We start from the raw sequence: 15,476 nt of genomic DNA, 5'->3' as shown, positions 1-15,476 counted from the left end.
AAACACAGCTGTTACACTTTTGTTAGGGTTGTTTTTGAAGATGTCACTGGCATTCAGAGATGTTATTAACTCCCCTCACATCACATCTGTGCCATTAAAGTTGACCACTTTCTTTTCCAAGACTGGCAATACTCCATGTATGCTACTGTGTATGTCTGTGTGCGTGTGTGTGTCTCTAAAGCCTAATATATCTTCTACCTCTGTGCCATAGAGCTCTCCAAGAACTATTAAAAACACATCAATGAGCCACAATGTTGCTCTAGATGACATGTTTCTTCATTACCATGTCAAGACACACAATGTGGTTTATTTTAACACAATCCTACACACACTTCTGTAAATACTCAGTAGAGCATCAACTTCCCAACCAATGCGCTATTCCCTGTGTGTGTCATGTTTGCTATAAACTACAGTTGTTTCTTTAAAGTCAAACTGTAGTCTGAGGTATTGTGAGTGCGACACATTGGTTTTGGTGTTGTCATGGGATTTGTTGACAGTAAGAAAAATCATAATAGTTTCTGTCTTAACATTTCGGGCTTTTGTTTACTGTTGTAAAGTGGAAAATAACTATATCCTATAACCTATATCAGGCTAGCATCTGTGTAACTAAACTGTCTGAAATTAAATTCCTCACTTACATTTGGGAGATATAATGTCATAATAATTGTTAACATCAGTCATGCCTTTTGCGACAACTGCTTAATTTACATGGAACATGATTTCTAGTCAAATCATGGTCAGATTTAAATTGGTGAGAAAAGACTGTCTACGGGCAGAACATATCTTTTATTCTGATGCCTAAAATGATTCACGTTTCCATTTTTCTCAACAAGTGACCTCTTGTGTCCGAGTGAATTATGACTGTTGTTCTGAGGTGAAGCACAAGTAGCACAACGCTGATGTAGTGGAGTGGATGTTGGGGCATCAGAGCGTCTTTGACACTGGGGATTGTACTTTGTAACCTTGTCTTCAGTCAACATTAGTTTCTTATAGACCAAAATGTTTCCCTTTAAAGGATAACTTCATTATTCTTCAATCTGGACCTTATTTTTTTCACATCTCTGTGTCAAAGAGACGAATGAGGACCATATTTGTTTTAAGTTGGTCCAGTATTGAGTGAGAGAAAAGAAGCTGTGCAACCAAAAAATGGGTTAGAATGTCATTCTTATGGGCAATTGGGCACAGTCAATATGTATATTTTTACACTTCAAGTCTATTGTGTGCTGCCAAAACATTGTGCCTGAATGCACCCTGTGTAGCCAGTGATGGAGGACTGAATCTGCTGCTTTCACTATGCAGGCTGTGTAGACATTAAGCTTAACCTCTAGTAGCCTAAACCTTATCCAACCTTAAACCAAACATAGCAAAATCAGAGTCTGGTGAACAGGTCAGAGCTCAACACCAACATATTCTGGTCTTCAGACTCCTCCACACAACTTAGAAATATAGGTGAAATTGCAACTCTAAATCTTAAACGGCTCCCATGAATCATATTTGCAATATAAATACAGGAAGCTGCTGACAATTATGCTGTCAGACGATATGGGCACCATATGAGGAAGTAATTTGTGTTGTTGTTCAGTTTATAGGATGTGTTTTCAAAATCCTTCCCATGGCAGCTCCACTTAGAGTTCCCTCGTTAACCAGCTTCCTTTCTTCTTTACCTCTCTATCCCCACCAATTCCCTCTCAACTAGCAATTTTATAGCTCAGTGCCAGCTGAATCATCTGATGTCAACCTATAGGTATGACAAACACACAGCACCTCTTTTCAGCCACACACAGACAATTTCCTGTCTTCACAAAGACACAAGCTCCAATGTCGATGAGCTTCTGTTGCTGCTGATGGCAGGTTCTCTTTTCAATTTTTATTTCTCTAGATAAATGAGATTTGTTTTTGAATTGGGAGGAAATGGCTAGACTCTTATCCACAGCCTGGAGAGTAATTTGTCTAGGAATGTAGTAAACTGTGTCTAATTGCGTTCAAATCAGAGATTTGACTGCAGGGGGCAGACAAAGGCTTTGCACCCACCATGTAAATGATACAAAATCACATTAAAATGTGCAGAGAAAATTAAAAGTAAAAGCTGATTAATGGAATTAACTTTATTGTCTTGTGTCCCGTCGCGTACTGTAGGTGGTTTGAGCTTAGATTTATCCTCTATTATTGTCTAATGCAGATGAAAACGTCTCATTAAATCCTCTCACTGCCTTTGTTTGTCTAATGAAATCAGGCGTTGCTCCCTTTTTGTGCATCAGTGACTTCAATGAGGATAGCATTAGAGTTAGCAAAAGATCATTTTAAAATGTCTTCAGGCAAAATGAAAGCAGTGAAAACATTGATTATAAATCTTTATTCATATGACTGTGCTCTATTCTGGAATGATCTTGTTCTTAAAGAAAATATTCCCCATTGTAGATTTTCATATATTTTCTTTCACTTATCCACTGCTACTGCAAGTGCAGAATACTGTTATAAGAAAAATAAATATATTATATACTATACTATAGCAACAATTCTTTCTCGGCATTAAATCCCATTGATTGCATCACGTCAGGTAGCTAACAGGCTGTTTGGTCACTGCCAAGTGTATCTGCCAGTTAAACTTTTAAATACCTAGGTTTATCACCTTAAAAACACATGGAAATATCCAGAATTTAGGGCTAAGCTCCTCCAGTCAGTGTGGGAGGCTTCAACAACACTGTGTAGAAATTGGTATTTTTTGGTACTTTTGCTTCTGACATTATGTCCATAGAGGCTGCTTAGCCCACTTACACTGCCTGCATGTCCAGCTTCGATTCTGCCATGACACCGGCTCTGCTCCCCATGAGCATTATGACTGAGCTCCGGATCTGAAAACCTCCTATACCCAGTGGTCCAAAACGTCTGTTGTACAAACACTAACACCCCCCTGCTGAGCTAACATTAGCTAACAGCAGCTATAGTCCACAGGAGTTCACTTGACTTTCCATCATGAAACCCAATAACTGTGAATTAAGGGCTAAGCACCTGGAGAACATCAGAGGGAAACCACCAAATTCAGTGGAATAGTTGTCGTGTTTTGTGACTTTCTGATTTTCTTCTGCCTGTCGGACACCAACAAGCAGCTGCATTGTGGTAAATGTTTGGTACAATCATATCTTACATATCTGGACAACACAATAGACCAAGAATACCGGCCTGTCAGATTGTTGTACTTCTTGAGTAAGCAAATCTTTTCAGGCTGCCTATTTCACAACAAATATCTAGTCTTTCAGACAATTGATTGCAAATTGCTTGAATTCAGGCTTTGATCTGAGCAGTTTCGCTCTCTGTCTTTTTAATAATTAATTCGTTAGTTTGACACATTTTTTGAAAAGTTTCCACTGGTTTTCACTTCTTTGTCATTTATTATTCCACTCGGTTATTATTATGCATTTAAGGCATTCAGGCATTGGGGACAAGCTGACTGATCGTTTGGGAATATTTGTTTGATATATTATCTTCACATTACTTTTTAATATGCCAGAGATGGTTGTGTGCATATCCCTGAGGAAGACATGCAAGGCTACTGTTGATCTAATATAACAAGGTGATTTCTTCTCTCAGTAGAAGTAAACACACTTTAGTGCTGCAGCCCGAATAACAGGAGAGGGTGGACACTATCATTATTCCAACATTAGACAAAAATACTTGTTTTATCTGTAAGCTGCAGCCCTTATGTTAGATTTATTTCTTACATTAATAACGTAAGTCAGAAACAGAGCTAAACAAGTAAAGCAGCAGCAGTCAATGAGAGAATCAGTGAAGATAATGTGAACTAATCTATTCATTTTGGGAAACATATTGATTGATGGAAAATAACTTTTTATTTTAGCATTAAAGGAAACTACATGAAATGTAATGATGCATGTTTACATCAAAGGAGCAAAGGTTAACTACATGCATGATTAGATCATGCAAGATTTTTCATTTTGACGTGTAAATTTAAGGAAAGAACATCAGGGTCACAGTATAAGTAAAAACATGTAGGTGTTTCGTTAATAAAAAACATATTTAGAAGTGTAAACAGCTAATTGTACAATTTGGCTTTTAAACTGTTATTAAACCAGGTAAATTGCTCTCAAAATTAATGGTCTAGTAAATTCTTCTGAAGGACAGCTTACTGCATAGATTGCCTTATCTTGTCTTTTTTTTTTTTTCTTTATGACCTCCGCAAAGGAGGTTAATGTTCTCTGCGATGTTTGTTGTCTTGTTTGTCAATTTAGAAAAACTACTACTGGGAAACTCAGTGGAAGGGTATGAGATGAACTAAGAAAAATCACATTACATTTTAGAGTGGATTTGACTGATGAGGCAGATACTCAAATCATTTTTCGTTGTAGTTCGTTGACATTTTGAGATATATCAACATAAAAGTGCTGCCAGAACAGCTTCAAGGCATTGATTTTGCAAGCCCCTGGAACTCAACTGAAGGGATACTACCTTTTTTCAAAAGATATTCCCTAATTTGGCATTTCGATGATGATATTTTGATTGGTCTAAAATCTCCCACAGGTGCTCACTAGATCACATTAGGTTGAGATCAAAAGGCTATTCAGTGACATTCATCATGCTTCTCGAATCATTCATTGAGGTTTTTCCTTCAATGTGTTACCCATCTGTTGATTGTAATGCTGGTGTCTATGGTAAAATGAACTGAATTCACCATGTGTGATCCTGCTGTGATTAAAGTGAAAGGTGTGCCTTGACCAAACAAACAAAAGTACTATTTTCTACCAGGTTTTCAGTGAGAGTTCAATAATACGAGGATGCATGTTTCCAGCACTGTCTGTGGTTAACCAGTAATTTCATAGTTTTATTGCTTCTATACTGCTAATGTCAGCATTCATATAAATATACAGCAATGCCATTGCACTGCTGTATGAGTCAACAACCTTGTGTATCTGAAACCAATATGGCAGGGACAGTGACTAATTGAGAATTATCTCACATGGATGAAAGGCCAATCGCAGCGTCTTTCAGGGCAAGACTGATAATACTAAATACAATAAAATGACAACATGTAGCTAAGCTTGCCGTTTCCTATTAGACACTGGATCAGTTTCATATGTTAAGCCTCGAGACCCCAGCATGGCTGTGGCTGTCAATGATTCAGGAGGCAGAGAGAAATGGTTTTTCATGGGTAAACAAAAATAATATTGTACAGATGGCATTATTTTTTTCCCTCCCCCTCTGACCTGCTGTCATTGTTAAAATGGCTCAGCTTCTGCTGAAATGCTGCTTGTCATTTGTCACACTCTCTCCAAGGTCAGAGTCCAGGCGAGGGTAAGCTCACAGCTCTATAAATAGGCCTGACTCCTCTAACCGTGTTGCACATTTGTGCACAACTACACACATCTATGCACAGTCAAAGCCAGTGAGCAATAAGCTTATTAGCAGGAGTTTGATGAAGATAGCAGGGGTCTTAATCAAACATCTCAAAGGCAGAATTAGCATTCTCATTTTACATAATGTCTCAATCTCTGCCTGCCTCTTTGAAAATGAAATGCATACCTGCAAAGTAGATAAGGCATATTGTAAACATGCCATTTTCACATTAAAATATCCATGACATGACAATGTCCAAACAGTCCATGCCCGTCTAAAGGGATGTGTTGCAGCTTGTTATTGACATCTCCTGTAGTTTTTAAATGGAGGGAAGCCACTCTCAGCAACAGCTGAAAGCTGAAATGTAGCACGCAGAGCTGCTAAAAAAAACACACTGAACATCTGTGATGTTTTTTTTTTTTTTTTTTTTTTTAAAGATGTGGTTTCCAGCTGAGGGGAAGGAGGGTGCCACCAATACTGCTGTTCCCTCAAAAGGGAAAAACCATCAATTTGCTATAAACTGAAATATAAAACACACTCTATGAAAAAAAAAACCTTTAACAACCTTTAACACAGCACAGTGCTGGATTGATCGTATACAACATATATAAGCACTGGGAATTTACTCTAAGTTTCAGTCAGTGCAATCAAACAGGAATCGGCTGCACATCTGCGTTCTCTCTCCCTGCTCTCATTATAGGCTTCCTGTAATAATGAAAGTTGAAATAATGAAGTTGTTTCCTCCTGGTTTTGTAGGCTATTCCTGCTATTCCAAAGACAGATGATGTGATTATAGAAAATGGCTTCTGTTAGCACACAGCTAAAGCCATATGATTGCCACAGGACTCCTTTGTAGCAATCAGGGGAGTTTTTCTCTATCATCCCATCGTCTGCTTTACTGCTTTATAACACACATGCCTTTTAGACATTGATTATTGAAAATTTTATGGACCACAGTTGGCGTACTGTTAACTGAAATTGCAAGCAAACAGATGAAAATGGTACTTCCCAGCCTGTGAATGCATTTAATGTGAGAATATAACTAATGATGTCACCAGGATACCATTACCACTGTTCACTCAGCTACACCTCTCAGTACTCCCTAACCTCAAATGTATCCCATTATTTGCTGTGGTCTACATGACCTGATGAATAATTGATTGTATTGATTACATTTGCTCCAGAGACAGACAGGTAGAATTACAGTTAATTAAACTAGGATTCAAATTGTTGTGTTGGTTGAATAAATAAATAATAAGAGATAATAGAATTTGTAAATTTGTTCAATGTGGTTGCAATATGTCACCGCGTATATCACCTGTATAAGCAGAAGAAGATGGATGGATGGATGGATGGATGGGTGGATGGATGGATCGATGGTTATATTGTTTTAAAACTCAGTGTGGAAAGTCAATTTGGAGACCCTCAGCAGTGTGTAAGTGCCATTCAAATGTCCATTCGTTCAACACACAAATTTCAACTCCTGTAACAGCTGAATTGTCCTTAAAACGTCTGTCCTCCCTGCAGTAGTAGTAGTGTGGATTTCTTTTTAGAATATTGGATATGGAAGATTGTTTCTTGATTCAAATAGTGTCCAGCAACCAGTTGAAACAGGGTAGTGTGTGTATCTTCCAGCAATATGCAGCTGAATCGGAGGATTCTCAGCAGACAGATAACTTCCAAGAGAAAAGAAGGGGCTAGAGCACAATGCATTTTTTCCCTTGGAAAAACAAAGCAAAAGTAGCAATTTAGCTTTCTGACTGTACCCAAGGAAAGCTCACCCCACCTCTTCAAAATGGTAACCACTTACAGTGTTTTACATTAACACAACAAAATACTACTCAGCTACTGAATCGAAAAAAATATATAGTAGTAAAGTCATATTTTTTTGCATAATATGTTTGTTTTTGCTGTCTTACAGTGAGTTAAATTGATACCAATTCAACATGTGTGTGTTTACTTTAATTCAGGACATGTTATCTTGTCAGCTTGTAAGCTAATAAGCTACGATAGGATATGTTCTGGGAATTTACATTGTAAAAAAAAACGTCAAAAGAAAAGTACCTGTGATTTATTACTTTCTCCCCTCAGCTTTATGGATATACATTGTCTAACTGGGCTTACTGTGAGCACAACCAACACCTTCTCTAGAATCTCGTTCAACCCTTGTTACACTGACATTTTGCTCTGACACTTACAATTATGCCATCACCGTGGATATGACATGGCAAACCTAGCACTAGCAAAGACACCTTGTCAGGTACAGCATAGATTATACATACCATTAAATAATGACATCTGCAAATTACTACATGCAACACAGTCATTTATAGTTAGAAAAGTAAAAATGTAACCAGTACAATATCTGTCAGAGAACAAGTTTTGCAGGTGTGATATTGAATATGATAAAGACAGTGGTGGAAGAAGTATTTAGATACCACATTGTTCTTGGACAAGTTAAAGTCCTGCAGACCTTCCTTTTTACAGGCCAAATTTACTTGTCAGTGTTTTACTATTATACATGATGTTTTTGGATTACAGTATTTAAGCAATGCATCATGATCCTGAGATGATCTGCTTTGTGTTGATGCATATTTTATTCAGTTTATATATCAGAAATCTGAGAGTTTTCTCAGCCCATACATGAAAAATTGTAATCTGAAAAGTAATTAGTGACTAAAGCTGTCGTTTTTACTGTCTTTTTACTTCACAAACGTGAAGTAAAAAGAAGGATGATATTGTGGAAGAGAAGTATAAAGTTAAATGAAAAGTGAGCAAATGTACTTAGTTCCGTACCACCACTGGGTAAAGGGTTTCAGAGGAGCACAGGTAGATAAAGAGATACTTTTACAGGAACAGACCTTTTGTCCTTGTACTTTTTTTTATTTTCAGGCACAGAAAAATGAAGGTGTAGACTTTTTTTGTTCCTACTGCCCAGTCTGTCAAGAGTTTATTTATAACCCTGTGTGTCCCTTTGTAGCACAGCCTTGCACCATTATGTGAAGTAAAATGAACATATTTTTTAAAGTAGAGGATGCTTTAGGAACCATTTTGAGTTGTAGTTGATGACTCATATGTGGCTAGATGACAACGATCATTTGCAAGCTTGTTTTTTTTTGTTGTTTTTTTTGTCATCATGATTAAAACATGTTTGACTGACGCAACGTCTGCAATGCTTTTTGGTTCTGTTTTGTAAAAGAGTACCAGAGGGTCTCATTATTGTGATAAAGTCCAGTTTCAGTAGGCTAACGGTTTCAGGGCCTTCTCTGTCTCTCTATGCTCCCTCAATCCTAATAATGGAAATGGAGAGACTCAGCGGGTCAAAATTCTCTTAGTGGTTCTATCATTGCTCATAATTGAGTTAATAAATTGAGGATGATGATTAAAATGTGGCTAAATAGGAAAATGGGGGAGAAAATTAGATTGAGAAAAAGTGAAAAAAAGAGAGGCAGAAAGAATCTCATGCATGGAAGCACAAGGGCAATTTAGAGTTGCTGTCAGTTTTCAAGGACACATCAGCGTTTTGTGGTATTAATGAAATGAGCAGCAGCCCAAGTCCTGATAATAGATCAGTCTTATGACTCCAACGGGGGCTGTGAATAATGTAACACTGCATTCATGTAATACTGTCTGCGGTCTTGGAAAAGTCTTATGTACTCTGAAGGAGAATTGAGTGTGCTTTCGTGTCCATGTGTTACTCAGAAGGAGATTTGCAGAGACTCTGTGGGAAACAATTGGAGGCGCAGTCATAACTCATGAGTCAGTATATGTGGCATTTCCAGGCATGATATGAAAAAGGTAAACTGCTTTTAAGCCACCATGTGAGGTACTTAAGAGACGGTTGTCAGAAAAAATCTGAAATGAAAGAGAGGAGAAGAAGTTTCTTTGTGAAAGCGGAACCTATAGGTCTAATTGGCAATCATTTTCTCCCTCCTTCCCTCCAGTCAATCAAGGTTTAGTAGTGGGTTGCTTGGCCAGTGATCACTGTATTTTACCTGCAGGGTTTTATGGGTAATTGAGGCCAAGAGAAGCTGCGATGAGAAGAAATTTATAGGGGGTAGGGGCTTAATTCACCTTATCAGAGGCAGCAGATGTGGTGGAAAACCCAGTTTAAGACCCTCTAATACCAGGACTCAGAGATGGAGTTGCAGGCAAAGCTTTACAAACTCTCCTGGAGAGCTTTTTCACTGGAGATAATATCACACATGGTGTGCTCTACGGTCACTCAGATTCTCCAGACTAAGCTTTTCGCAGGCAGTTTGACCAACAGAGCCCTTGAATGCAAATGCCTATTGTATCCCTTATCTGCAAACGATGTAGAAACAACTCCGTCTGAGGGTCATAACACACGACATCCAGCTCAGCTGCAAAAAGTGCGACTCCTGGCCCTGGCAGAAAGTATGTGTTTTTCACAGGTCGGTAGGTTTGATTCCAAGCAAAGGGTAGTACAAGCAGTGACTGAACCATGCAAATACTTTCTGGTTTTTCAGCATGGAAACACAAATCCAAAACAGCAAAGCCCTCCATTTAAATCCTTTACTCTGCAGGAAATTGGAGTGGAAATAAAACCTCAATGTGACTCATGTTAATAGTTTCTGTAAGCAGCATACAGTGTACGGTGTGTAAAATATGTGGTTGTGTTAACCTCTGAACAAATATTTTGCTTTTCACGTTACATTCGGTTTCACATGATTATCTGGCCTTTAAAGACATTGTGGCAACAATAGCGTTGTTAAACATCACAACTGTCAAACTTAAGAGACAAAGTAAACTTCAATATCTTTCTTTTCCACTTTCTCTACAGGACCTGGGTGGAGTGAGTCCGCCTCAGAGGAACTGGAAAGGGATTGCCATCGCTCTGCTGGTCATCCTGGTGGTCTGTTCCCTCATCACCATGTCTGTCATCCTCCTCACACCAGGTCTGCAAATGTTACAAAAACAACTACAGAATGTAAAATGTCATATCATGTCAGAATAGCTTGCAAAAGGACTAAGGCATTAAAGCTTCAACTTTCCTGCATTGGCAATGATCAAATTACTATGTGTGATGTAGAGGGTGTTGCACAATCATGCAACTCTGCAGTTCCAAAACATTCTCACTCCCAACTCAAATACTGCCACTTGGTCAGAGTGAAAAATATGTGTAAAAATATGACACCTTAGCATAATTTCTGGATACACAGGCTGTGTGAACAAGGATAAACATTCAGTTTGACTTTAAATACTATTGCTTGTGTTGTTAACATTGTGCAGCTGTTGCACTTAAGTTAGGTTTAGTCACCAAAACTGGTTGTTTAGTTTAAGTTATTCAAAGAAAGCAACATTTACTTTGATTTTACATGGGACCCAAACAGCCACTTCCCTGCGTTTGTTTGACCGATCCATCCACCTGACTTGTCTCGCTATTTATATGACATGACATCAATCATCACATCACATCAAACCACAGCTATACTGTACAGGTGCATCCAAACATGATACCAGAGGGTTAACTCCAGTGTCATATTTTGAAGCGTGCTGTACAAACAGCACTATCTGATGAATTGGGAGTGAGAACAGTCTGACCTACAACTACAACCAAGTTACCAAAGATAAGGTTTAGCTGTAAGAATTTTGCATTTAACTTGAACAAAAATCCATATTGGTGGAGTATGCACACCTGAAGGAGGTATCTGATTGGTTCAGCCCTCTATCAAATCTAAAATATGTTGAATGCTGAGGATGTGGTTTTAAGAATATGTCAAACTGATTTCCATAACCTAGTAAATGAAGAGCTGTGGCTTTTCACTGCTGATGTTTGCTTAAATAGCTGAACTTACAGCTGTGTTAATCGATATTTATCGCTGTAAAGGGGTTGTTCTTGGTGACAAAACTGCAAAGAAACAGCAACAAATCTGCACTTCCCATAAAGTTTACAGTATTTTAGCAGGTCTCTGTTTTGGTTCGACTGTTTTAGTTTCTGTACTGTTTCAGTGAGGTTCAGTCTCGCCTTACTTTGGTGCACTTTGATTCACCCTGCTACCCGAGCAGCACCAAATGGTACAAAAGTGTTAGTGTGACCGTGTCTCAGTGTGCACTAACAAAGTTAGCAACTGTCTGGTGAACAAAGTGGAGAATTTAGGAGCTAAAGAGCCAGATATTTTTCTCTAGAGGTGCTGGCGACAAACTAGAGGTAAAAAGAGAGTGAACAATGACTGACTCATATTTGTCAGGTTACCAGAAACACAACTTTTTACAACTTTTTTTCAACTATTATGAACAAAAACAGATCACTGCAGCTTTTAAAGTATTATGTCTGTGTCATCTATATTGAGTATTGTTTATATCAAAGCCCAGTGTTATGCTAGAGGTACACACACCACTCAAAACTGTCTGAGACCCCTCAGACCTCTAACCCAGAGTCTCTATATCACAGAATACTTTGTAGCTATCAATTCTCTTTGGCTATTTCAATACTATTGTACACTGTATTCACTATGCTTCCAAAATTAGGAGAGAAAAACCAAAATGTTACTCAGATGTAAAATTATTACAATCCACTGTCCATGCAGCCACAGTCTCCCCTGGGGTAGGCTACGGTTGGTTAGACTTTCATTGCCTCCATAAACAAACATGCTGTGTGGAGTTATCAAGGAAAGCCAACATGGCTGACATTCAAAATGACTTGGCCCTCCTATTCAGCTCACAATCAGCAGCTGTCCTATTCAGAAGGAGCTTACAATTGGCATGTTTTTTTGTTGTTTTTGTTTTTTTTTTCCTTTCCTGCTAAAGGCATAACATTTCATAATTAAAAATGAAACTTCCAGGGGCAACAGTGGAACAGCTTGAGAATTTTCTAGCCCAGTAATGATCACGTTAATGAACATATGAAATGACATTCTGTCTGCATCTTTTTTATTCCTATGCATTGCTTAGTGTGTAAGTGCCTTTGTGTAAATTTGACATAGCTGGATGTATGTATGTACTGTGTAGCCACTGCAACCTTTAATTAGGCAGAAATCTACTTCTAAACTTTACATTTATCAACTTTAAGCCATTAGGGGGCAGAAGTATTTAAGTGTGTTTCTTGCCAAGTCCAATTTTCACTCTCCTTTTTGCTCCTTAGTTTGCCAGATGTTCACTGTTCAGTGTTAGCTAGTCTTTAATCTTGTCTATCCGGTCAGCTGGTTGCCTGCAGTGGATTTCTAAGAAGACAACAAATGAACTACAGACAATTATGCAAACAGTTGAACAAAAAACTAAAAGTAACTAAAACACTCAGTACAAGTGGGTGATGTTTCTCTGTTTGACCATCACTATACTGTAAGTGACCCTTTCACATTATACATATAACCAGATAAACAAATATCCGCCATTTGTGGTCCAAGTAGTGTTGACCAATCATGTTTAAACCAGCTTTGGTTGCATGCATGACGATCCCAGAATCAATTGGCTTGTCTGTGGGGGCAACTGCCAATGTTTCAGGGAAGCCAGCAGATATCCAGTAATCGGATAACAGATTTCGGAGAAGAGAAAGACACATTTCTACTAATCTCTATAAATAGATATCTACAAATTTATGTAGATGGATTTTTAAAAAAGCTGAACTGTCATCCAGCGATTGCTGATGGGTTTCGAGATTGTGGTTGTGTTTCACCTCTTTTTTGCTTTGTATTTTTGTGCAAATATATGTGATATTTTATTTTGGCCGGATCACTGAGTATAATGTAAAAATGCTGTATGCAATGTCTGCATCACTACATTATGGTAAGTGCACCTGCACTACCTGGCTTTTGAAAGCTTAGTCTAGCACTTACATAAAGACATGGCAATGCATGCTTTTTAAGCCCAGTGTCATGCATTTAAAGATGTTACTTTCCTTTGATGATTCAATGTGGGGAAAACATCTTAATGTCAGGTGGACGTGAATCCCAAGTTCAATAAACGCTGGAGATTGATTTTGACCTATGTGCATGCTGGAATGTGAAATGTCTCTGATTAGTGGAGAGCACTTCACACCCATGTGATACTTGCTTTTGACTAAAAATGTTAGGCAATTTACCAATTTATGACTTCTTTTTATTTTTAGTTGACAACCAAGCTGGAAGTGACACCAAACTGACTGTGGAGGATCTATTCAAACCTGAGTTCAAGGCACATGACCCAGAGGCCAAATGGATCAATGGTGAGTAATCCACAACATTGACTGTACCTGCTGGAATTCAGAGATTTCCTGCTAATTCCTTAAGTCCTGGATGGAAATGAGTGTGGCATTGAAAAGAAAGATACAAATGAAATAAAAAAAATGCATTGTGTATTTTTTATACATCGATCATTGGCTTTAAGGAGATTTCTGCTTTTATAAAGATTAATGTGAAATTGGCTCCAAAGAAGTTCTTTGTTTTCCTCTAATCACAGATCAAGCTGTCATCAGGCTTTGTTGCCTGTCTGTTCGATAGAATGACAAAATCAGCACGAATGTGGCGTAGTTGTTACTACTTTTGAATTATTCAATGACTTGAGTGACAGTCTGGTAAAGTGCCTACATTGCCGGTTCCCTACTTCATGCTGCCATACATATATTTATACAAAACACATCTTGAATCTTACTTGACATTGAATGACATTTCGATGAGTTCTGAGTTTGCTTTGCAAAAGCAAACAACAGCGCTGCTTTTGTTCAGCAGCAGATGGGGGACATCTTTCTCTGCTGTCTCTGTAATTGAGGCTCACTGAAACAGCAAGTAGACAGTTCAGTTTTAAACAAGTCTGGCATGTTTCACCCTAGCTTTACCTTGCATGTAGTTATGCAAATGCATGTGTTTGAATTTATTTTCCCTCTCCTTATTTACATTGTATTGATTCCTTATTTGCCTGAAGGGGATCATATGCTAATCCTTGGCTGGAAATAAACCACATCAAGTGAAGTGCAAGAGAATCTGATTATGGTTTGCTTCAGGGAGGGAGAAGATAACGATGCCTCAGAGGAAATGGATGGACAGGATTGTGGCTTTCCCGCTCTCAGTCTGTCTCCTTTCCTGCAGATTAGTGTTTGTTTTGGCTTTCCTCTTCGTTGCCCATCAACTGCGTGACTCTCAGTCCGCGCCTCAGGGCAAGGGAAAAAGGCAAGGCCTTTCTGTCCATCAATATTTCATTCCTGGGTGACATTTTTCCACTATCTTCGTAACGCCATCTCATTCCCTGAGCTGACCTCAGGCTAGACAGAGAGAGCACCGATGTTGTGCGATGAGGCAGTCAGAAAAGTCAGCTTTATAGGGTGGTTTGTGGATGGATGGGGCAAAATAGACCCCAGACAAATGGGGGAAGATAACAGACAGACGGGTGAGAGGAAAGATTGATCACAAGGATTTGGAGCAAAAATGAGATTTTTTTTTTCCCTAAGTCAGAGGCTTTGGAGGTTTTTAGTTGAAAGTCTTTCATCTCTGTTGACATCAGAGATCATCTGAATGGGTATATCATATGATCTAATGAATAGTCAAGTGCAAATTGGATATATTGGCATGTGGTTTACTTTGTTTAAGGCCTTGGTCCTGATCAGTTCTGCTGTCCATTTCAAACTGAGAACACACATGTTTTTGAGGTCATGACCTGATAACACAGCAGATATTGGATTAAAAGGATCATTGATGCAAAGCTATGTTCAATATGAGCTTACATCTCACTCACCTAGGTTACTATGTGCTGCAGCTCAATGTTGCTACAGTATTCTAAGAGCTATCATTCATTCATATATCATTTAGCAGTGCGATGATGCAGTGATTAGCATTAATAACAATATTCACAAATTATCATTAAATTAGCTGATTTTTACTTTGTTGGTCTGAAAGCAGCTTTATGAGTATCAATTGAAACATCTTTTCGCCCAAGCAGATAAGATGATTATGGCGTGGCATAGTGGTACAGTGCTTAGCATTGTTGCCTCACAAGTTCCTGGTTTGAACGCCACCTGGGGCCTTTATGTGTAGAGCGTACATGTTCTCCTTGTGTCTGCGTGGGTTCTCCGGCTTCCCCCCACAGTCCAAAGACATGCATGTTAACTGGTGACTCTAAACTGCTCAAAGGTATGAATATGAGCATGAATGTTTTTTTGTCAGCCATGTGATGAACTGGTGACTTATTCAGGGTGT

General features: G+C 38.5%; 1 protein-coding gene across 2 annotated transcripts in view; it reads left to right on the top strand.

Annotated features, from left to right (window-relative positions):
* The window catches only part of dpp10 (dipeptidyl peptidase like 10), a 178,257-nt gene that overhangs the window by 94,229 nt on the left and 68,552 nt on the right, over positions 1-15,476 (top strand). For both annotated transcript variants that reach the window (XM_019276538.2, XM_019276540.2), the window contains exons 2-3: positions 10,154-10,268; positions 13,418-13,513. In XM_019276538.2, the coding sequence (XP_019132083.1) occupies positions 10,154-10,268; positions 13,418-13,513 (211 nt within the window). The remainder of the gene's footprint in view (positions 1-10,153; positions 10,269-13,417; positions 13,514-15,476) is intronic.

This window comes from Larimichthys crocea, chromosome XVIII, assembly GCF_000972845.2.
Source record: "Larimichthys crocea isolate SSNF chromosome XVIII, L_crocea_2.0, whole genome shotgun sequence".
Taxonomy (NCBI): domain Eukaryota; kingdom Metazoa; phylum Chordata; class Actinopteri; family Sciaenidae; genus Larimichthys; species Larimichthys crocea.
This window is presented reverse-complemented; position numbering and strand designations above follow the sequence as displayed.